This window comes from Martes martes, assembly GCF_963455335.1.
Source record: "Martes martes genome assembly, chromosome: 14".
In the NCBI taxonomy this organism is placed as follows: domain Eukaryota; kingdom Metazoa; phylum Chordata; class Mammalia; order Carnivora; family Mustelidae; genus Martes; species Martes martes.
Genome location: NC_137902.1, coordinates 39,369,173 through 39,394,496, shown reverse-complemented (window position 1 = coordinate 39,394,496; position 25,324 = coordinate 39,369,173). Strand labels below are relative to the sequence as shown.

The 25,324-nt window shown below is 37.1% G+C and overlaps 1 protein-coding gene across 1 annotated transcript in view; it reads left to right on the top strand.

The window, feature by feature from the left end:
* ZFAND4 (zinc finger AN1-type containing 4) overlaps window positions 1–25,324 on the top strand; it is an 86,892-nt gene that overhangs the window by 33,703 nt on the left and 27,865 nt on the right. Inside the window, exons 3-5 of the mRNA XM_080823529.1 lie at window positions 14,202–14,277; window positions 16,844–16,911; window positions 21,910–22,096. Coding sequence (XP_080679655.1) covers window positions 14,202–14,277; window positions 16,844–16,911; window positions 21,910–22,096 — 331 coding nt within the window. The remainder of the gene's footprint in view (window positions 1–14,201; window positions 14,278–16,843; window positions 16,912–21,909; window positions 22,097–25,324) is intronic.

Sequence of the window (25,324 nt, the reverse complement as noted above, 5' to 3'; positions counted from 1 at the left end):
AATATGGGTTGTTTTTTTCTTGTTCGTTTGATGCTCAGCTAGTTTCTGAATTTTTTTCAGATGGAATTGTTCCTTATGCATCTAATAGATTTGGTGTGTTCTTTAGGGGAGGTGAGCCTCCTTATATAACCATCTTGAACCAGAACCAAAAGTGAACTTCTCTGTTAATGTGGGTCAGCAAGTGAGACTGCCACAGGACATGAAATACAAAGAGCTGGAAAAGTCAAGAGAAGCTGTGGTAATTTTCAAGATACCACTGCCTAATCCAAAGCCCCAGTGGGCAGTGTCTTTTTTATTGTTCACTGTTATATTTCAGCTCAGAGAATAATGTCTGATATAGAATAGGTGTTCAAATATTTGAAGAATGAATGAGTGAAGGCAGTCCAGAGTGATGCTTAATATTTCTTAACTGTATCTAATTGAAATGTGGCCTTCTGTTGTAGATTATTTTCCTGTTTATGAAATTAAAATATGCAATCCTTTCTATGTTTATACCACTCCCTTCTCTAGTTCATTCTCACAGTCTTCTTTCTACTATTTTTTGCTTTTTCTGAAATGACTACATTTCCTACAGTTTTCAAATTTACTTTCAATATCTTTGTTTTAAAGTTTGCGTGTTATATGTATACTTATAATGTAACTTTAAGAATTAAAGTAGTAATTCTCAGTATTGAATAGATGTACACATTCAGTATTGACAAGAAATTGGAAATAGAAATCATTTAATTGCATTGATTTTTTTCCACTTAAAAATGAGTTTTTCAAAAAAATTAATATACTTTGTTAGAGCAATTTTAAGTTCACAATAAAACTGGGCAAAAAATAGTTTCCAAATACAACCACTCCCCTCCTACCTCTCCCATTATCAACATTCCACACCAGAGTAGTGCATTTGTTACAGTTGATGAACCTACATTGACACATCATTTTCCACCTAAAGCATGTAGTTTATATTAGGATTCACTCTTGCATGTTTACATTCTTTGGGTTTTCGCAAATGTATAATGATGTGTGTACACCATTCCATTATCAGATAGAATCATTTCAGTGCCCTTAAAGTCTTTAGTGCTCTGCCTATTTATTCTTTCCTCCCCACAACCACCCACTGGCAACCAGTTTTAAAGAATTTTTTTGCAACCAGTCCTTCTACTATCTATTCCATAGTTTTGCCTTTTCCAGAATGTTGTATGGTTGGAATCATACAATATGTAGACTTTTCAGATTGGATTCTTTCCCCTAAAAATGGACATTTTAAGTTCCTCCATGTCTTTTCATGACTTGATAGTTCACTTCTTTATAGCACTGTATAATATTCCATGTCTGCGTGTACCACAGTTTATCCATTCACCTAGTGAAGGACATCTTGGTTGCTCCAGGTTCAGATGATTATGAATAAAGATGCTATAAATATTCAGGTGAAGGCTTTTATGTGGGCATAAGTTTTTAACTTTTTGGGGCAGACACCAAGAGAGTGACCGATTGCTGGATCATATGGTTAAGTGTACATTTAGTTTTGTAAGAAACTGCCAAAGTGGCTGTGCCGTTTTGTGTTCTCCACCAGCAGTGTATAAGGGTTTCTGTTGCTACATATCCTTGTCAGCATTGGATGAAGTCAGTGTTTTGGATTTTGGCTGTTCTAATAGGTTTGTAGTCGTATCTTACTTTAATTTGCTTTTCACTAGTGATATAGGTTGAACATTTTTTTCAGATGCTTGCTATGTATATCTTCTTTAATAAACTCTTTTGTCAAGTCTTTAAATGGGAAAAAAAGCCTACATACTGTATGATTCCAGTGATTTTGTTTGTTTCCTTGTTGTTGCATTTTAAGAGTTCTTTATATAATTTGAATAACTGTCCTCTATAAGATCTGTCTCTTGCAAGTATTTTCTCCCAGTCTGTGGTTTGTCTTCTCATTCTTCAACATTATCTTTCACGGAGCATAAGTTTTTAATTTTAATGGAGTCTAGCTTATCAATTATTTCTTTCATGGATGATGCTTTTGGTATTGTATCTAAAAAGTTATCATTGGGGCACCTGGGTGGCTCAGTCCGTTAAGTGTCTGACTCTTGGTTTTGGCTCAGGTCATGATCACAGGGGCATGGGATTGAACCCTGCATCTGGTTCCAATGCTCAGTGAGGAGTTTGTTTGAGATTCTCTCTCCCTCTGCTCCTCCCCCCAATCATACTCCTCTCTCTCTCTCTCTAAAATAAATAAAATCTTTTTTTTAACGTTATTTATTTATTTGAGAGAGAGAAAGAGATCACAAGCAGGCAGAGAGGCAGGCAGAGAGAAAGGAAGGGAAGCAGGCTCCCTGCTGAGCAGAGAGCGCGATGCGGGGCTTGATTTCAGGACCCTGAGCTCATGACCTGAGCCAAAGGCAGAGGCTTAACACACTGAGCCACCCAGGTACCCCTAAAATAAATAAAATCTTTTAAAAAAAGGAAAATATTAACTTTGGAAAATAAATTAAAAATAAAAAGTCGTCATCCTACCCAAGGTCAACTAGGCTTTTTAGCATGTTAACATCTAAGGGTTTTATAGTTGGCATTTTGCATTTATGTCCCCAATATATTTTGAATTAATTTCTGTGAGGGGTGTAACTAAGATATGAGAATAAATTCATTTTTTTTTTCATGTGGATGTTTGGTTGTTACAGCACCATTTGTGGGAAAGACTGCTTTTGCTCCATTATATTGCCTTTGCTCCTTTATCAAAGATTAGTTGACTTTATTTATGTGGGTTTACTTCTGGGCTCTGTATTCTGTTCTGTTGGTTTATTTGTCTGTTTTTTAATAATTACCACACTGTATTGATTACTGAAACTTTATAGCAAGCCTTGAAGTCACGTAGTGTTAGTCTTCCAACTCTGTTCTTCTGTATTGAGTTGACTGTCCTGGGCTTTTTGCATCTCCATATAAACCTTACAATTTTGTTGATATCCACAAAATAATTTGCTGAAATTTTCATTGAGATTGTTTTGAACCCACATTTTGACAATATTGAGTCCCACTATCCATCGAAATGGAATCTCTCTCCATTTATTTAGTTCTTTGAAATCTTTCCTGAGAATTTTATGGTTTTCTGCATATGGATTTTTATATTTATTCATTTCTCACCATAGCACATATCCTCCCCACTGTCCATATTCCAACCCATCCCTTCCAGCCCCCCTCCCCTCCAGCAACCCTCAGTTTGTTTCCTGAGATTAAGAGACTCTTATGTTTTGTCTCCCTCTCCGGTTTCATCTTGTTTCATTTGTCCCTCCCTTCCCCTGTGATCCTCTGTCTTGTTTCTCCAATTCCTCATATCAGTGAGATCATGATAATTGTCTTTCTCTGATGGACTTATTTTGCTTAACATAATCTCCTCTAGTTCCCTACATATCATTGCAGATACACACACACACACACACACACACACACACACACACACACACACACACGTATATGTATATACACCACACCACATCTTCTTTATCCATTCATCTGTTGATGGACATCTAGGCTCTTTCCATAGTTTGGCTATTGTGGACATTGCTGCTATAAACATTTGGTTGCACATGCCCGTTCGGATCAGTACACCCTTTGGATCAGTACATTTGTATCTTTAGGGTAAATACCCAGTAGTGCAATTGCTGGGTCATAGGGTAGCTCTATTTTCAACTTTTTGAGGAACCACCATACTGTTTTCCAGAGTGGCTGCACCAGCTTGCATTCCCACCAACAGTGCAGGAGGGTTCCCATTTCTCCACATCCTCATCAATGCCTGTCGTTTCCTGACTGGTTAATTCTGACTGGTGTGAGATGGTATCTCACTGTGGTTTTGATTTGTATTTCCCTGATGCCAAGTGATGTGGAGTACTTTTTCATGTGTCTGTTGGCCATCTGGATGTCTTCTTTGCAGAAATGTCTGTTCATGTCCTCTGCCCATTTCTTGATTGGATTCTTTGTTCTTTGGGTGTTGAGTTTGATACGTTCTTTATAGATTTTGGACACTAGCCCTTTATTTGATATGTCATTTGCAAATATCTGTCAGTTGTCTTTTGGTTTTATTGACTGTTTCCTTTGCTATGCAAATGCTTTTGATCTTGATGAAGTCACAGTAGTTCATTTTTTGCCCTTGCTTCCCTTGCCTTTGGCAATGTTCCTAGGAAGAAGTTGCTACGGCTGAGGTCAAAGAGGTTGCTGCCTGTATTCTCCTCAAGGATTTTGATGGATTCCTTTCTCACATTGAGGTCCTTTATCCATTTGGAGTCTATTTTTGAGTGTGGTGTAAGGAAATGGTCCAGTTTCATTCTTCTGCATGTGGCCGTCCAATTTTCCCAACACCATTTGTTGAAGAGGCTGTCCTTTTTCCATTGGACATTCTTTCCTGCTTTGTCGAAGATTAGCTGACCATAGAGTTGAGGGTCCATTTCTGGGCTCTCTATTCTGTTCCACTGATCTATGTGTCTGTGTTTGTGTCAGTACCGTACTGTCTTGATGATGACAGCTTTGTAATAGAGCTTGGAGTCTGGAATTGTGATACCGACAACTTGGTTTTCTTTTTCAAGATTCCTTTGGCTATTTGAGGTCTTTTCTGGTTCCATATAAATTTTAGGATTATTTGTTCCATTTCTTTGAAAAAAGTTGATGTCATTTTGATAGGGATTGCATTAAATGTGTAGATTGCTCTAGGTAGCATAGACATTTTCACAATATTTCTTCTTCCAATCCATGAGCATGGAACATTTTTTCATTTCTTTGTGTCTTTCTCAGTTTCTTTCATGAACACTCTATGGTTTTCTGAGTACAGATTCTTTACCTCTTTGGTTAGATTTATTCCTAGGTATCTTATGGTGCAATTGTAAATGGGATTGACTTCTTAATTTCTCTTTCTTCTGTCTTGTTTTTGGTGTATAGAAATACAACTGATATCTGTGCACTGATTTTATATCCTGACACTTTACTCAATTCCAGTATGAGTTCTAGCAGTTTTGGAGTGGAGTCTTTGGGTTTTCCATGTAAAGTATCATATCATCTGCAAAGAGTGAGAGTTTGGCTTCTTCTCTGCGTGTTCAGATGTCTTTTATTTCTTTTTGTTGTCTGATTGCTGAGACTAGAACTTCTAGTACCATATTGAATAGCAGTGGTGATAGTGGACATCCCTGCCGTGTTCCTGACCTTAGTGGAAAAGCTCTCAGTTTTCCCCCATTGAGAATGATGTTTGCTGTGGGTTTTTCATAGATGGCTTTGATGGTATTGAGGTATGTACCCTCTATTCCTATACTGTGAAGAGTTTTGATTAAGAAAGGATACTGTACTTTGTCAAATGGATTTTCAGCATCTATTGAGAGTATCATATGTTTCTTGTTCTTTCTTTTATTAGTGTATTGTATCACATTGTTTGATTTGCGGATGTTGAACCAACTTTTGCAGCCCAGGAATAAATCCCACTTGGTCATGGTGTTTAATCCTTTAATGTACTGTTGGATCCTATTGGCTAGTATTTTGGTGAGAATTTTTGCATCCATGTTCATCAGGGATATTGGTCTGTAATTCTTCTTTTTGATGGGGTCTTTGCCTGTCTTTGGGATCAAGGAAATGCTTGTGAAATAAGTTTGGAAGTTTTCCTTCCATTTCTATTTTTTGGAACAGTTTCAGGAGAATAGGTATTAATTATTCTTTAAGTGTTTGGTGTAATTCCTCTGGGAAGCCATCTGGCCCTGGGCTCTTGTTATTTGGGAGATTTTTGATGACTGCTTCAATCTCCTTGCTGGTTTTGGATCTGTTCAGGTTTTCTATTTCTTCCTCTCCAGTTTTTGTAGTTTATATGTCTCTAGGAATGCATCCATTTCTTTCAGATTGTCAAATATGCTGGCATATAGTTGCTCATAATATGTTCTTATAATAAAAAAATAAAAAAATAAATAAAAATAAATAAAAAATAAATAACTTTTTGTTCTTTGTTTTTCTTTGGTGTTGGTTGTGATTTTTCCTCTTTCATTCATAATTTTATTAATTTGGGTCCTTTCTTTTTTCTTTTTGCTAAGTCTTGCCAAGGGTTTATCAATCTTATTAATTCTTTCAAAGAACCAGTTCCTAGTTTCGTTGATCTGTTTTACTCTTCTTTTGGTTTCTATTTCATTGATTTCTGCTCTGATCTTTATTTCCCTTCTGCTGGGTTTAGGCTTTATTTGCTGTTCTTTCTGCATGTCCTTTAGTTGTAGGGTTAGGTTGTGTATTTGAGACCTTCCTTGTTTCTTGAGAAAGGTTTTTAAATCTATATACTTTCCTCTCAGGACCACCTTTGCTACATCCCAAAGATTTTGAACAGTTGTGTTTTCATTTTCATTTGTTTCCATGAATTTTTTCAATTCTTCTTTAATTTCTAGTTGAGACATTTATTCTTTTTTTATTTTTAAATTTTTTTTATTTTTATTTTTTCCATTTATTCTTTAGTAGGATGCTCTTTAGCCTCCATGTATTTGAGTTCTTTCCAACCTTCCTCTTGTGGTTGAGTTCTAGTTTCAAAACGTTGTGGTCAAAATATGCAGGGAATGATCCCAGTCTTTTGGTACTGGTTGAGACCTGATTTGTGACCCAGGATGTGATCTATTCTAGAGGCTGTTCCATGTGCACTAGAGAAGAATGTGCATTTTGTTGCTTTGGGATGGAATGTTATGAATATATCTGTGATGTCCATCTGGTACAGTGTGTCATTTAAAGCCTTTATGTCCTTGTTGATCTTTTGCTTAGGTGATCTGTCCATTTCAGTGAGGGGAGTGTTAAAGTTCCCTAGTATTATTGTATTATTGTCGATGTGTTTCTTTGATTTTGTTAGTAATTGGTTTATATAGTTGACTGCTCCCATGTTAGGGGCATAGATTTTTAAAATTATTAGATCTTCTTGTTGGACGGAACCTTCCAGTATGATATAGTGTCCTTCCTCATCTCTTATTATAGGCTTTGGTTTAAAATCAATTTGTCTGATATAAGGATTGCCACCCCGGCTTCCTTTTGATGTCCATTAGCATGGTAAATGGTTTTCCACCCGCTCACTTTAAATCTGGAGGTGTCTTTGGGTCTAAAATGAGTTTCTTGCAGACAACATATTGATGGGTCTTGGTTTTTTTATCCATTCTGATATCCTGTGTGTTTTGATTGGAGCATTTAGCCCATTTACATTCATGGTAATTATTGAAAGATATGAATTTAATTCCATTGTATTACCTGTAAGGTGACTGTTACTGCATGTTGTCTCTGTTCCTTTCTGTTCTGTTACTTTAGGCTCTCTCTTTGCTTAGAGGACCCCTTTCAATATTTCCTCTAGGGCTGGTTTGGTGTTTGCCAATTCTTTTAGTTTTTGTTTGTCCTGGAAGCTTTTTATCTCTCTATTTTCAGTGACACCCTAGCTGGATATAGTATTTTTGGCTGCATTTTTTTTCTCGTTTAGTGCTCTGAATATATCTTGCCAGTCTTTTCTGCCCTGCCAGGTCTCTGTGGATAAGTCTGCTGCCAATCTAATATTTCTACCATTGTATGTTACAGATGTCTTGTCCCGAGCTGCTTTCAGGATTTTCTCAGTGTCACTAAGACTAATAAGTTTTACTATTAGATGATGGGGTGTTGACCTACTTTTATTGTTTTTGAGGGGAATTTTTCTGTGCCTCCTGGATTTTGAAGCTTGTTTCCTTCCCCAAATTAGGGAAGTTCTCTGCTATAATTTGCTTCAGTATACCTTCTGCCCATCTCTCTTTCTTCTTCTTCTGGGATCCTGATTATTCTAATACCATTCCATCTTATGGTATCACTTATCTCTTGAATTCTCCTCTCGTGATCCAGATAGTTGTTTATCTTTTTCTCAGCTTCTTCATTCTCCATCATTTGTCTTCTATGTCACTTATTCTCTCTTCTGCCTCATTTATTCTAGCAATAAGAGATTCCATTTTTTATTGTACCTCATTAATATTTTTTTTTAATTTCAACTTGGTTAGATTTTAGTTATTTTATTTCTCCAGAAAGGGATTCTCTAGTATCTTCTATGCTTTTTTCAAGCATGGCTAGCATCTTTATAATCATCATTCTGAACTCTGGTTCTGACATCTTGCTATGTCTGTACTGATTGGGTCTCCAGCAGTCGGTACTGCCTCTTGTTCTTTTTTTTTGAGGTGAGTTTTTCTGCCTTTTATCCAGAGAAGAATATTTTATCCAGAGACGAGTAGATGAATGAGAGAACAAAATGCTGAAAGGGTAACATTGACCCTAGAAAAATATACACTAACCAAATCAGAAAAGACCCGAAACCAGGGGGAGAAGAAAGGAAAAAAAAATATTTAGCTGGTGAAGAGAACAGAGCCACATACTTGATGAAGGGTTTATTTTGGTCTGTTAGACAAAACTGCCTCCCAAAATTTTAAAGAAAGAAAAACTTCTATATATATAAAAATAAGGGTAAACACAACAATGGGATGGAATATGACTGTAAAGATGAAAATTTAAAAATATTTTAAAAAAGGAATTGAGGCAATAAGTTGTTGAAAAAAAAAGGGAGGGAATGTGATCAGGCTGGGGAGTAGAACAAAGCCATATGGTAGATTTAGGGTATATTTTGGTCTGTTAGAAGAGTCTGTATCCCAAAACTTTAAGGAAAGAAAAACTTATGTGTATAAGAAAAATAAGGTTATAGGGGCGCCTGGGTGGCTCAGTGGGTTAAAGCCTCTGCCTTCGGCTCAGGTCATGATCCCAGGGTCCTGGGATCGAGCCCCGCATCGGGCTCTCTGCTCAGCGGGGAGCCTGCTTCACTTCCTCTCTCTCTGCCTGCCTCTCTGCCTACTTGTGATCTCTGTCTGTCATAAATAAATAAAATCTTTAAAAAAAAAAAAGAAAAATAAGGTTATATAGAATGAAGGGATAGACTATAAGTATAAAAATGAAAATTAAAAATAATTTTTAAAAAGGTATTGATAAGATAAAATGGTTAAAAGAGGAAAGAGGAGGGGTGCCTTGGTGGCTCAGTGGGTTAAGCCTCTGCCTTCGGCTCAGTCTATGGTCCCAGGGTCCTGGGATCGAGCCCCGCATCAGGCTCTTTGCTCAGTGGGGAGCCTGCTTCTCCCTCTCTCTGCTTGCCTCTCTGCCTACTTGTGAACTCTGTTTGTAAAGAAAAAAAAAAAAAAGGAAAGAGGAAACATTTAAAAAATAGAAGAAGAAAAAAGATAAGGAAAATTTAAAAGATTTAACTTTGAAAGACTAAAGAATCATGGGAAAAAAGCCATGAATTTTATGTGTTGTAGTCCTGTAGCAGTGGTGGTTTGCAGTTCTCATTGATTGTTAAACTTGGTCTTGGCTGGATGTTCTTGCTGATCTTCTGGGGGAGGGGCCTGTTACTGAAATGTCTTTGCAGGAGGTGGAATTGCACTGCCCTTGCCAGGGACCGGGCTAAGCAATCTGCTTGCGTTTGCCTTTGGTAGCTTTTCTTCTCTGAATGCTTTCTGTACGGCTTTGGAGGACAAGAATGAAAATGGCAGCTCCCTAATCTCCAGCCCCAGAGGAGGGGAGAGCTCAGGGCCTCCCTCTTCAGTGAGCACTCAGAGAAGAGCAGTCAATTACTCCTGTCTCCCTGGCCTCTGGCTGCAGTCCAAGCTCACCTGGCCTGTGACTGAGCATTTCTTTCTCTGGCACACTGTCCCTTTTGGAGTCTCCAAATCCAGCAGTTTTGGTATACCTTTTATTTCCTTTGAGTCTTCAAGCCCAGCAGATTACTCTAGTGTGCTCCCGTGCTGCTCCTCCTGGTGGAATAAGTGGGGGTGTTCTCCCCAGATCTGCCACTTGTGGGGTCCCTGCTCAAAGAGTAGTTGCATGACTGTGCTTCAGATCATGGTTTAAGGTAACCCTGAGCTGAAAGCCCCCTCCTCAGCTTTGTCTTTGCAGCCGGCTTCCCTGCTCTCATACCTGGGAGCTCTGCCATACTAAGACACCCCTGGTCTTTTTGTGGCCCTGCAGGTCCTGAGACCACACTGTCCCAGTAAGGGCTCCACCCCCCACCTAGCCTCTGGAACAAGGTCCCTCAATAGATCAGACTTCTTCTTTTTCTTCTTCTTCTTTTTTAAAGATTTTATTTGTCAGAGAGAGATACAGTAAGAGAGGGAACAGAAGCAGGGGGAGTGGGAGAGGGAGAGGGAAAACTTCCTCCTCAGCAGGGAGCCCAATGCAGGGCTTGATCCCAGGGCCCTGGGATCATGACCTGAGCCATAAGCAGATGCTTAACAACTGAGACACCCAGGTGCCCCATGGAGCAGACTTCTAAAAGTTCCAATTTTGTGTTCCACTGCTATGCTGCTTGCTGGGAGCCAACACCTCCCCCCGGGTCTATCTTCTCATATATCACCTCAGATTCATTTCTCTGAACATCCTATCTTCCAGAACATGGTCGCTTTTCTATTCATAGAGTTGCTGCTATTCTTCTCTTCGATCTCCTGTTGAGCTTGTAGGTGTTTAAAATGGTTTGATAACTATCTAGCTGAATTCCTGGGACCAGACAAATTTTAGGTCTCCAATTTCTCTGCCATCTTGCTCCTCCCCCTCCGCATATGGATCTTATACATATTTTGTTAGATTTACACCTGTTTTTCATTAGGTGCTAATGTAGATGGTAATCTACACATATATTTTTAAGATAAAGGTATTTTTATCAAATGGCAATATATTGTAAATTTCAAATTCTACTTGGTAATTACTGGTATATAAAAAAGTGATTGACTTTAGTATATTAAGCTTGTGTCCTATAATTTTGCTATAATTGCTTATTAGTTCTAATAGTTTTTGTTGTTAATTCTTTTAGATTTTCTGCACAATCATGTCATCTGCAAAGATGGTTTTATTTCTTCCTTTTTGGTATACCTTTTATTTCCTTTTATTATTTTTAGCTAATCCTGGCATTAGCTAGGACTTCCAGTATAGTATTCAAAAGCATTAGTAAGAAGGGGACATCCTTGCCTTGTCCACAGTCTTAGTGGGAAAACTTTAAATTTAAACCATTACATATATAAGGTTTTTGTCAAGTTGAACTTCCCCTCTACTTCTAGTTTGCTGAGGATTTTTATCATGGATGACCTTTGGATTTGTCAAATGTTTTTTCTGCACTTGTTCATATAATCATGGGATTTTTCTTCTTCAGCCCTTTGAGGTGATGGACTACATTGATTTTTGAATGATCAACAAGGCTTGCATAATTCTTTTTTATACACTGTTGAATTTCATTTGCTAATATTTTGTTGTTTTTTGTCATTTATGTTCATGAGAGATATTGGTTTGTAGTTTTCTTGTAATGTCTTGATCTGGTTTTGGTATTGGGGTAATGTTGGCCTCATAGAATGAGTTAGGATATATCCAATCTGCTTCTGGAATCAGTTGTAGAGAATTGGATAATTTCTTTCTTAAATATCTGGTAGAATTCACCAGTGAAACAATCTGGCCTCAGTGCTTTTTGTTGTTCAAGGTCATTACTTATTGACTCTACCTATGTTTAATAAAGATAAAGGAATATTCATATTATCTCTTTTTTATGTGTTTTGTGTGGGCAGAATTGGCCCATTTCATCTAGATCATCACATTTTTGGGCATGGAGTTGTTCATGTTCTTTATTATTCTCAAGCTCAGATATTCTTTCCTTAGCTGTGTCCAGTCTACTAATGAGCCCATAACAAGCATTCTTCCTTTCTGTTATGGTGTTATTGATCTCTCCAGCATTTCCTTTTCTTTCTTAGAATTTCCATATCTCTGCTTACATTGCCAAACTAATCTTTTTTTTTTTTTTTAAAGATTTTATTTATTTATTTGACAGACAGAGATCACAAGTAGGCAGAGAGGCAGGCAAAGAGAGAGGAGGAAGCAAGCTCCCTGCCGAGCAGAGAGCCCCATGTGGGGCTCGATCCCAGGACCCTGGGACCACGACCCGAGCTGAAGGCAGAGGCCTTAACCCACTGAGCCACCCAGGCGCCCCTTGCCAAACTAATCTTGCTTGCTATCTCATTTACCTGTTAGAGCTTTTAGCAAAATAATCATAGTTATTTTAACATTTCCCATCTGATAACTGGATTTGGCCTGTGGGGGCTTCACATCTCAAATCCGCCTACTCTGTGTGTCAATCTGTCAGTATTCAGTTTTATTTATTCACGTTTTTAAAGAAAGGAAGTGAGGGGGTGGAGGGAGAGAGAGAGAATCTCAAGGAGTCTCCATGCTCAGCATGGAGCCCCATACAGGGCCTGATCTCACAACCCTGAGAGCATGAACTGAACTGAAATCAAGAATTGGATGCTTATTTGGCAGAGCCACCCACATGCTTCTCAGTACTTCATTCAGTTTTATAACCTGTGAAGTGAACATAATATTGATGCACACTTCACAAGATTGTGTTTGCAGTTAAAGTATGGTAATAGAAGTCAAGCACTTTTAACAGTGCTTGGCTTATAATAATGCAGACTAGCATACATACCACTGATATTTTTGTTTTTTAAAGATTTCATTTATTTATTAGAAGGAAAGAGAGTGTAAGCATCAGGAGGAACAGAGGGAGAGGGACAAGCAGACTCCATGCTGAGCACAGAGCCAGATGAGGGGCTCGATCTCAGGACCCTGAGATCATGACGTAAGCCAAAATCAAGAGGCAGATGCTTAACTGGCTGAGCCATCCAGGGGCCCCACCACTGTTATTATTCTAGTCAAGTTTTGGTATCATAAGAAAAAGTAATTTGAGAAGACAGTATATGAGATATTCAAAAAAGATTTTCATCAGTATCAGTATTCGTTAAATGTCCTGTTGAGTAGATAATACTCTCTGACCAGTATAGTCCAAATATTCTTTGGGAAGTCTAATGTGTACTTTGCAAAAAAACAAACAAATGAAGAAGGTTAATTATGCTAGAGTATGGAATCTTTTTAATATTTCTTTAACATCACAGAAATACAAATAAACTGTCTTATAGACTACAGTTTTCAGTATTGAAAATTATCTATAATGTAGTTTTTTTTCAAATATTGAATTATTCTATAATTAGTGTTCAGACTCTACAAAAGAACATGTTAAAGTACAATCACATACAAATGCTGAGGTGGAAGGAATTTTCTAGTACATTAATGTTTATTTTGGAAATTAAGTTTTCTGCCCTTATCAAGATTAATGACTTCCATTCAGAAGCATTATGAAAGATGACATGTTAATCACTAAATAATGTTACTTGAGAACACATTTTAGGAATACACCCCCCCAAAAGGACAGTAAACTAAATTAAATGTTCTATATTTTTAAGCTTAGATATAATTGAAATACTAGTTAAACTTAGACATAATTGACATACTAGTTTCGGATGTACAACATAATGATTCAAAATTTGTATTTATTGAGAATTGATCAGGATAATGACTCTTGTTAACATCCATCACCATATGTAGTTACAAAATTTTTTTCTTGTGATGGAAATTTTTAAGATCTAGTCTCATAGCACCTTTCAGGTATACAATATTATTAACTGTAGTTCCCATGTTCTACTTTATTTTATGTATTTTATGACCTAATTATTTTATAGTGAGAGTTTTATATATTTTTTATAAAGATTTTATTTATTTATTTGACAGAGATCACAAGTAGGCAGAGAGGCAGGCAGAGAGAGGCGGGTAACAGGCTTCTCACTGAGCAGAGAGTGCAATGCGGTGCTTGATCCCAGGACCCTAGGATCATGACCTGAGCTGAAGGCAGAGGCTTTAACCCACTGAGCCACCCAGGCGCCCCAAGAGAGTTTTGTATATTTTAACAACCTTCACCCATTTCATCTCCACTGCTGCTTATAATATACTTTTTAACAAACTGCATATAACTGAATGAAGACTGTACTTTGTAACATTGAGAACAGTCTTCTAGACCTTAAATCTTAAATGCTTCAGGGCTGATTTCATGATACTTGTCTTTTAAAGTGCTCCCTAATGTTATACTTAGCTTCAAGAATAGAGAGTTATTAAAACACTGTTCTAAAGTTAGTGGACTGGATTCCTTCTACTTTTAACCATAGCTTTTATCTGTGATTCTGTCAATTTTAGCTAAGCACTTAGCATTCAGTTTAGAAGTATGTTTATTATTAGTAGTAGTCCTTTAATAGAAGAGCTTTGTATCATACTCTTTTGAAGATTCTATTGAATTTATAACCATATTTTTATAACCTTCCCCTAAGGTATTCCCATCTATCAGCAGCACTTAATTTGGAATAACATGGAACTTGAAGATGATTATTGCTTGAATGATTACAAGTGAGTGTAATTACATATTAGCTGTTTTATAGATGCTCAGTATTACAACTCCATGTATCAGTGTTTTTGGGAAATCCTTTTATCATGTCTCTTCTGAATAGTTGTGACCCCTAGATTTAAGTGTAAATCCTGAACCTTAAGATATGTTGGCTCAGTATGCCAAACTACCTGATCCTTTCCTTTGATTATTTGTTTTATCTTTTAATTATTCACACCAAGTTATATATCCCCTGCCTTTTTAGATCCCTCTCTTTTGAACTTGCCTTGTGCTCTTTTCTTTTAATATTGGCCCATTCCCACTTGACTACTTTCCTTTTTTTTTTCATTTTTAAGAGAATTGGGTAAGAATAAAAATCCTAGGAAAGAGCACAGGCAGTAATTTTTCTGACATTAGGTGTAGCAACATTTTTCTAAGGTATGTCTCCTGAGGCAAGGGAAATAAAAGCTAAAATAAACTCTTGGGACTACACCAAAATAAAAAGCTTCTGCACAGTGAAGGAAATAATCAATGAGACTAAAAGCAACTTACTGAATGGGAGATGTTTGCAAATGACATATCCAATAAAGAGTTAGTATCCAAAATATATAAAAAACTTACACAACTCAGCACCCCCAAAACCTAATTAAAGAACAGATATTTCTCCAAAGACAACATCCAGATGGCCAACAGACTTACGAAAAAATGCTAAGTATCCCTCATTATCAGGGAAATGCAAATCAAAACTATAGTGAGATGTCACATGACACCTGTTAGAATGGCTAAAATTAATAACACAAGAGACAGTGGGTGTTGGTGAGGATGTAGAAAAGGAATCCTCCTGCACTGTTGGTGGGAATGCAGATTGGTACAGCCACTGTGGAAGACAGTTTGGAGGGTCTTCAAAAAATTAAAAATAGAACTACCCTACAATCCAATAATTGCACTACTGGGTATTTATCCAAGAAATACAAAAACACTAATTCAAAGGGATACATGCACCCCTATATTTATAGTGACATTATCTACAATAGCCAAATTATGGAAGCACCCCAAGTGTCCGCTGGTAGATGAATGGATAAAGAAGATGTGCTATATACAATGGAATAGTATCCAGCCATAAAAGAATGAGATCTTGCCATTTACAATGACATGGATGGAGCTAGAGAGTATAATCCTAAGTGAAATAAGTCAGAGCAAAACAAGTACCATATAATTTCACTAATATGTGGAATTTGAGGACCAAAAAAATGAGCAAAAGAAAAAAGAGACAAACCAAGAAACAGACTCTTAACTATAGAGTACAAATTGATGGTTAATCAGAGAGGAGCTGGGCCAGGGGGATAGGTGAATTAGGTGAAGGGGATTAAGAGGACACTTATCATGACGAGCACTGAGTAATCCGTAGAATTGTTGAATCATTATATTGTCACCTGAAACTAATATAACACTGTTGACTATACTGGAATTAAAAATTAAAAAAATAAAACATAAAATACACTTGATAAAGACAGAAAAAGAGTATTGGATAAGAGAGTTTTGCTCTTCACCAAGTCCTTCATTTTTCATCAAGCCCTCCTTCTATTACTAAGTGACACTGTATATGCACCAGTGATTGTAGATATATTATTTGACTTTTGTCTTTCTTTCTCCCTTCTCTCATACACTTCTTCACTCTTTCTTCCTTTATTAAATTATTTTTTATTAACATGTAATGTATTATTTGCCCCGGGGTATAGGTCTGCAAATCATCAGGCTTACACATTTCACAGCACTCACCATAGCCCATACCCTCCTCAGTGTCCATAACCCTACCACCCTATCCCTACCCCCCGCCATCCCCCAGCAACCCTCAGTTTGTTTTGTGAGATTTAGAGTCTCTCTTGGTTTGTATTCCTCCTGATCCCATCTTGTTTCATTTTTTCCTTCCCTACCCCCCACAGCCCCCTGCCCTGCCTCTCAAATTCCTCATATCACAGAGGTCATATGATAATTGTCTTTCTCTGATTGATTTCACTCAGTCTAATACCCTCTAGTTCCATCAGCGTCGTTGCAAATGGCAAGATTTCATTTCTTTTGATGGCTGCGTAGAATTCCATTGTATATATATATACCACATCTTCTTTATCCATTTATCTGTTGATGCACATCTATGTTCTTTCCATGGTTTTCTTCACTCTTTTCTTAAGAACAGAAGGGTCAGAGGCGATGTGAAGTATCTGGAAGAGCACTGGGATTTGGGAGCGCTTGTAGATATTGTAGATTTGCTATTTTTATATTTTCTCTTTTATTAAATAGATCTGTTTTCTAACACTTTGGGTCTTGGAAAACTTCTTCTTAGGGCCTCTTTTTCTTTACATGTGAAATGAAGTTGCTAAACTGAGGTGTCATGTCATATTTAGCTTATGAGAACATACTTTTTCATTACTTATACAAGTTATTAAGTTAACATTTTATATTTATGCATATTGCTGTATCTTTTTTATATTATAGAGGGTGGGTATGATGCCTGATAAACTAGTACTTAATTATGTCTATGTCTAACACTGAATGCGCTTTGATAATGATGGTTTGTTTTTCTGTTAACAGCATATCAGAAGGTTGTACCTTGAAGCTGGTATTGGCTATGCGTGGTGGACCTATAAATACTAGAAGAGGTAAGTATTAGTTAAAATCATGTACATTAAAGCAATTTGACAATAATAATTTTCAAGCCAGTTGGTATTTTTATAGTCTCAAGTTTTAATCAGGTTCTCTTTCTGCTATTAGGTCTTAGAACAGCATTTGTTTTTCTAAGCGTTGTTCTGTAAAACGTATATGTGCAGAAGAACCTCAGGTTTCAGAAAAATTTCCTGATTCCTGATTCAATCCAGGGATATTTAAAAATAAACCTCACCAGTAGAGGGAAAGGAAATGAATAGTATTATGTGAATATGTTGTTATCATTGTGTTTAAGTTCATACCAATTTGTTGCCTTTTTTTTTTTGTACCCACTGAGTCTTTAATTCTGGATGTAATGATTGTTACAGAAAATTCTAAAGTTGCCTATTAGCCAATTCTAAAGTTGCCTGTTAGCCTGGTTTGTGATGCATTTGGGTTTATAGATATTATTGCAGCCCTGTTGAATCCTTTTTCAGAATGTGGGTGGTGGACATTAAGGAGGGCATGTAATGTAATGAGCACAGTATGTTATATAAGACTAGTGTATTATATAAGACTGATGAATCACTGACCTCTACCTCTGAAACTAATAATACATTATTTGTTAATTAATTGAATTTAAGTTTTAAAAATGTACATCTATTTAAAAAAAAGAAAAGGAACATGGAAAAAAAAAGTCCTCACCATATGTTCCATATTAAAATTACAGCCCTATAAATAGGGAAAAAAAAGAGAAGGTGGGCAGTCCCTGGAGGTCTTTCATTCATTTAACAAATATATTTTATGTATCTACTAGATGTTCAATGCAGTGTTCTGTGGAAGAAGAAGTTTCTGTTTACTGACAGTGCCCACAATAAAGATGTAAAGATTCGATGTCATATCAGGCAGTTGCAGGTGCTATGGAGGAAATAAGGGAGTGTGACAGTGTCTGTGAAAGTAGGATACTAGCAGGATGATTGTGGAAGGGCCTTGGAAGAGATGATGTGAGCAGAGACTTGATTAACAAGAGAGCTCTAAGCACTGGAAAAACTGGGAGTGTTTACTTCGGTTCCTGATTCACATGAATCCCCACAAAGAAGAGGGACCCTTAGACTGCTCAGAGAAGTCTTGCTCTGTGGGCCTCATTTGGGGAAGGGTGTCATATTTTAAGTATTGATTACGCTGCTGCTTTATTTCTTCCACAAGTCAAATTTTATCTCTGTGTTTTGTAATTTTAGGTAGGAAATGGGACTTACCATTTTTTTCCTAACTACTTCAGGAGGATTTTGTGAGATATGTTACTTTAGTTGTTGAACTGTTTGGATAGGTTAGAAAAAACCAAATGTAGTAGTGTTAAGAGTTAGTTCCTAATATCAGCAATTATATAAATTGGACTTAAAAATTGTCCTATGTGACATAAGATGATGTTTATAGTATCAAGTCTCAGGGTAGTTTAAGAACTCTCAAGTGTTTAAGATTTTATTTATTTGTCAGAGAGAGAGAGAGAGTGTGCACACAAGTAGGGGTAGCGGCAGGCTAAGGGAGAGGGAGAAGCAGGTCTCCACCGAGCAAGGAGCCCAATGTGGGACTTGATCCCTGGACCCTGGGATCATGACGTGAGCAGGCACTTAACCGACTGAGCCATGCAGGCATCCCAAGAAACCTAAATTATTTATGGAGCCATTGTGATAAGATAGAATTATACAGTGTTTAATGACATGTGAATTCCATTGTTATAAAACTTTGAGAGTTGGTTATTTGTGTATAGTATTGTCTTCAAAGCAGGGTGTTTTATCAGAACATCTACTTTTCTTACTAGGGCCAGAATTATTTTATGTTTATGAGAAGTGTAAGTGCTATAGATTTTGAGTTAAAGATATACGTGTGGGAGTTTTTTGTGTTTTGTTTTTTACTTTTTTGAGAAATGAAAATGAAAGGCATCGCTATCCTGGGGCAACTGATGCTTTGTAATACTTTTTTTTCTCCAGGTTTCTATGCTTTGTAAATTGAAAAAATCAGCAAGGAGAACTTGTGTTTTTTAATATTTTAAGTAATATATTTAATAATTTTGCCTTTATTGAATCAGCTTCTTTAAAAGCTTGCTGTTGTCTCCATGTATCATTGAAAACTTTGTGAAGATCTATAACTTTTCCACGTTGTATTTGAGAAACCATACTATTTGGCTATTTAGTCTTTTTTTTCCCCAAGATTTTGTTTATTTATTTGACAGAGAGAGAGACAGCGAGAGAGGGAACACAAGCAGGGGGGAGTGGGAGAGAAAGCAGCAGGCTTCCTGCTGAGCAGGAAGCCCAATGCGGGACTCAATCCCAGGACCCTGGGATCATGACCTGACCTGAAGGCAGATGCTTAATGACTGAGCCACCCAGGCGCCCCTTTTGGCTATTTAGTCTTACTTGAAAGTTATGGTTTAAAAAATACCATGAGAAGCTCTATTTTTAATTTCTTGAGGAATCTCCACACTGTTCTCCAAAGTGGCTGCACCAACTTGCATTTGACTCTGCAATTGCACTACTGGCTATTTACCCCAAAGATACAGATGTAGTGAAAAGAAGGGCCATCTGTACCCCAATGTTTATAGCAGCAATGGCCACGGTCGCCAAACTGTGGAAAGAACCAAGATGCCCTTCAACGGATGAATGGATAAGGAAGATGTGGTCCATATACACTATGGAGTATTATGCCTCCATCAGAAAGGACGAATACCCAACTTTTGTAACAACATGGACGGGACTGGAAGAGATTATGCTGAGTGAAATAAGTCAAGCAGAGAGAGTCAAGTATCATATGGTTTCACTTATTTGTGGAGCATAACAAATAATATGGAGGACAAGGGTAGATGGAGAGGAGAAGGGAGTTGAGGGAAATTGGAAGGGGAGGTGAACCATGAGAGACTATGGACTCTGAAAAACAACCTGAGGGTTTTGAAGGGGCAGGGGGTGGGAGGTTGGGGGAACCAGGTGGTGGGTATTAGGGAGGGTATGGATTGCATGGAGCACTGGGTGTGATGCAAAAACAATGAATACTGTTACGCTGAAAAGAAATAAAAAATTAAAAAAAAAAAGAACATACCATGAGTTCAATAATACTTAGTTTTTAAAATATCAAACAGCATAGAAAATCCTTTCTAAAACTAAATTTTATCTTACAGTATATATACAGTGTGTTATACCTGATGAAATCAGAGTGGTTTTTCTGTTATGAAAAGGTGTGTGCATATACCACATAGGTGGTGCACGTACTCAATCCCAGAGCCTCCTTGTATAAGACACACCATGTTGATTTAGGTAAAGCCTTCGCACGGCTTTAGTAGTGGCAGCAACATAGATTTTATTTCTTTTTAAGGTAATGTGGAACGTGTAGCATTAACTAAAAAATGGCAAGAACTTATTTTAAACATGTCTTTTAATATTTGCACATTTTGTGCCTATGAAAGAGTTGGTCAAAACATCCAAATATTTTTACAGAATAAGCTAAATCTTATAATATTTCTAGTTTTTCTCTTTTAGTGATGGTGGTATTGGATTAGGATTTGGGGACATCTTTAATGTTTCTACCTTGTTACTTTCCCAGTTTAGTATTTCTTATTGCTGTAAGTTTTTAAAAGGTTAGCACAGTACTGTGATTCTGTTAATAAATAAGCTACTTGTGTCAAAGTTAGGGAATTTGAGAAATTGTTGCGTCTTTTAGGAAAGAACAAATGTTTCTGCAGCTTGACATGAGAGTTTTTGGGAGTCAACTTTTTTCCTGTAATCATTACTTAAGTCTGGGGTCAGAGTCTTTTAGAACATTAAACCTATGAGCCAGCAATCTTTTGAGGCCCTTCCGCCCACAGGAGCAGAATCTGTGGCTACTGTGGACATGAGCAGGTTGTAATGATGCCTGTACTATCAAACCAGAGGATGACTCCAGGCCAGAAGAGCCTATAGTAGTGCAGGACTTTGCCCCAGTTCTTGTGCTCTGACTAGACACATGGGTACATTCCAGGACAGTTGGAGACCTGGGAGGATGCTTTCAAGAAACAACGTACTGCCCATTACACACATGGCCGTTTCAGTACACTCACGGGCCCCCTTGTATTCTAAATTGTTGTATACTTTTAATTACCTAACTTCATGTCAAGAAACAGCTCTAAGAAGAATATAAAACCAAAATTAAAGAAGAATCTAAAACCAGAAAGAAAAAAGGAGATTCATTTGCTTCTAATTTCTGACATAATGTTTCCCAGTTATGTGTATGTGTCTTTTTTTTTATCTTAAGTAAGTGAAATTTATATTGCTTTTAAATTATTGATGTAACAATATTGGAAAATATAGGAAGTAGACATGTGAAGTGAAAATAGTCTTAAGTGATTATGTCATAGAATCTGCAACTATACAGACTCTAGTGGCACAGGAAAATACTAATGTATTTAGTTAAGCCCTGTCTTTGTATGTAATAACATAATAATGCGTTTCATTTCTTTCATGTTAGTACAACATAGGGAGTACTGTATTAACTATAAGAAGAGATTATGCTGAGTGAAATAAGTCAAGCAGAGAGAGTCACTTATCATATGGTTTCGCTTATTTGTGGAGCACAAGAAATAACTCGGCGGACATGGGGAGATGGAGAGGAGAAAGAAGTGGGGGGAATTGGAGGGGAAGACGAACCATGAGAGACTGTGGACTCTGAAAAACAATCTGAGGGTTTTGGAGGGGCAGGGGCTGGGAGGTTGGGTGAGCCTGGTGGTGGGTATTTTGGGGGGCACGTATTGCATGGAGCACTGGGTGTGGTGCATAAACAATGAATTCTGGAACACTGAAAAGAAATTTAAAAAATAAATAAAAATTAAAAAAAAATAAACCATTGCAAAAAAAAAAAAAAGACCAGAAACTTCTTTAAAGACTATCATGTATATGTTGTTCTAATTCAGCACATTATATCCTGTTACTGTACCAACATGCATAAAACCTGATATAAATTCAAGGCTTGTTTATCAATTTTTCCATTTGTAGTTCCTATGGAAGATCCACTTAGGGAGATGGCTGAGTACATGGATTCCAGTCGAGATGAGGTCTGGGAAAAGACCTCCTGCAACAAACAAGTTACATTTTTGGTATACCGAGAAGGAGATCAATTGAATTTCTTTCGTGTAGTAGATAGGGGAGATGGCACTTTAACACCATTATCTGAATCTTTAAGGTAAATAGGTTTTCATTTGCATGTCTCAATTTGAAAAAGAGAACACTGTATGATATACTCCATAAATCTTAATGTTTATTTTGTGTTATCAGAATAATCTTATATTCATAAGACTAACTAAATTTCATGCATTCTCCCCACTCCCTGGCCCAACTGTTTAATTCTGAAGTTGTCCTTCATATGATTGATATTTGGAGAGTAATTTATAAAACTGAAATTTCTTTATGGAGTAGGATTTTTATACTTATTTACTTATATTGAAGTATATTTATTAATAATAAAAATAATTAATACATTTATTAGTATATTATTTATTAAACTATATATATATTAAGATTTTATTTATTTATTTGACACAGAGAGAGAGATCACAAGTAGACAGGCAGGCAGAGAGAGAGGGGAAAGCAGGCTCCCAGCTGAACAGAGAGCCCAATGCAGGGCTTGATCCCAGGACCCTGAGATCATGACCTGAGCCAAAGGCAGAGGCTTAACCCACTGAGCCACCCAGGTGCCCCAAAACTATATATTTATTAAGACTTATTTCTTAATAAGAGTTATGAAACTGTAAGATGCTGACTTGATTACAGAGTCTTGGTATAATAGTGTGTTATTGTACAGCCTTGACATAATAGGGTTGAACCTAGAGTTGCTGGTTTTTTTTTTTTTATTCAAAATTTAGTAACTCTGCTGCTTAGAGGCAGATAAATCTCTACTTCTCTGGTCTTGTTTTCCTGCTCTGTGAAAGGAAGAGGAGTTAAATTGATTTAAAACTCCAACATACTTAGCTTTAGATTCTAAACTTTAAAGGTACTTAACTAGGCAATAGAACAATTAGGAAATAAGAAAAGGTCATCTGTAAGTTTCTGTGTACTCTGTCTTACTTTGATTCTTTATTGCCTTTCACTTTAAGCCTCTAAACACTTAATGAACTTTTTAGCCAGTCTGTACACTAGTACTGGCTTACAAAGATGACTGTCCCTCCCTTTGTGGAGCGTGCAGTCTGCTGTAACTAGTATCTATAATATATTCTTAACCAATTATTATAAAAAGATATCAACATCTCTGGAAAACTGGATAAGAAGGCCTTCATTTTGCCTGAAAGGTGGGGAGTTAAGGACACACTCTGAGAAGAAGGGAACTTAAAAAGGGAATAGGAGTTTTCCAAGCAGACCAAGGAAGGAAAAGTATTATAGATAACTCAATTTAATCAGAGTAATTGTGGGGTTTTTTGGTGTTGGATGGTATAAGTTCTTTATATATTTTTGGATACTAACCCCTCATTGGTTATATCATTTGCAGATACCTCCTCACATTCAGTAGATTGCCTTTTTGTTTTGTTGAAGGTTTCCTTTGCTGTACAAAAGCTTTTTATTTTAGTATAGTTCCAATAGTTTATTTTTGCTTTTGTTTCCCTTGCCAGAGGAGACATATTTAGAAAAATTTTGCTAAGGGTGATGCCAAAAAAATTACTGCCTATGTTTTCTTCTAGGAATTTTATGGTTCCAGGTCTCACATTTAGGTCTTTAACTCATTTTGAGTTTATTTTGGTGTAGACTGTAAGAAAGTATCTAGTTTCTCTCTCTTTCTTTCTTTCTTCCTTTCTTGTAGTTGTCCAGTTTTCCTAGCATTACTTATTGAAGAGACTGTCTTTTCCCCCACGATATATTTTTGCCTTCTTTGTTGCAGATTACTTGACTCTATAAGCATGGGTGTATTTTTGGGCTCTCTGTTCTATTCCATTGATCTATGTGTCTATTTCTGTGTCACTTACCATACTGTTTTGATTATTATAGCTTTGTAGTATATCTTGAAATCTGAGACTGTGATACCTCCAGCTTTGTTCTTCTTTCTCAAGATTGCTTTGGCTATTTAGGGATCCTTTGGTGATACAAGTGCCTAAATTCAATCCCACAGTATATAAAGCTAGTGGAAAAAATTATAGAAAAAAGAACTTGTAGTCTAGAGAACAGTTTCTGTGGCTCAGGAGTCTAGTCACAGGTTAGTTGGGTGCTCTGCCCTGGGTCTCCCAAAGTTACAGTCAAGGTGTTGGCAAAGATGCACTCTTATATGGAGGCTTGGTGGAATCTACTTCAAGCTTAATGATGTTGTTGGCGTAATTCATTTCCTGGCAGTTGTATGACTGAGGGCCCTGGGTTTTTTCCTGGCTTTTGCCTAGAGGCTGCCCTCAGCTCCCTTTTGATTAACTCAAATCAACAGATTTGGGACCTAAATTACATCTGAAAAATCACTTTTGCCATATTGTGTTGACTGCAAACAAGTCCTAGGTCATTTTTCACTCAAGTGTAGGGGAGTATACAGGATATGAGCACCAGGGATTGAGAATAATGGGGATTCCTTATATATTATATATTCCTTATATATTATATTCCCAAGTTATGTGGAAGAAAGATTAGACTCATTCTTTGAGAGCTGACTGTGACAAATGGGTATTGACTGCTGACTAACTTATTAGGATCTGGTTACTACAAAGTATAGTAGTAACCACATAGTAACCACAACCATGTAGGCCAGAAGTAGAGAAGAGGGATGATGAGGGCTACAGCCTAAATCCAGTGCCTCCTACTTGGACCACAAATAGAATTTTTTCATGCCAGTCTCCCTACGTGCTAGCTCACTGCTGTTTTGATTTCCTTCCTTCGAACATCCTCTTCTGGTTCCCTTTTCCAAAGGAGAAAATCCAAGCTCCTTAGTTTTGCCTGTAAGGCCCTTTACAACCTGTCATCATCCATTTTTCAGCTCCCCTTCATTATGCCATTATCTATTTATTTATTTATTTATTTTAATAAACATATAATGTATTTTTATCCCCAGGGGTACAGGTCTGTGAATCGCCAGATTTACACATTTCACAGCACTCATCATAGCACATACCCTTGCCAATGTCCATATCCCCACTACCCTCTCCCATCCCCCCCTCCCCCCAGCAACCCTCAGTCTGTTTTTTGAGATTGAGTCTTTTATGGTTTGTCTCCCTCCCAATCCCATCTTTTCATTTTTTCTTTTCCTACCTCCCCCCAACCCCCCCACATTGCATCTCCACTTCCTCATATCAAAGAGATCATATGATAGTTGTCTTTCTCCGATTGACTTTATGCCATTACCTTTTGCTCGAAATGTCATTTTCTCCTTTTACCTCAGTTTCTCCTTAACCAGCTTCTGTTTGTGTTTAAGACATAGCCCAGATGTTGCCGAGGATTTCAATTGAAA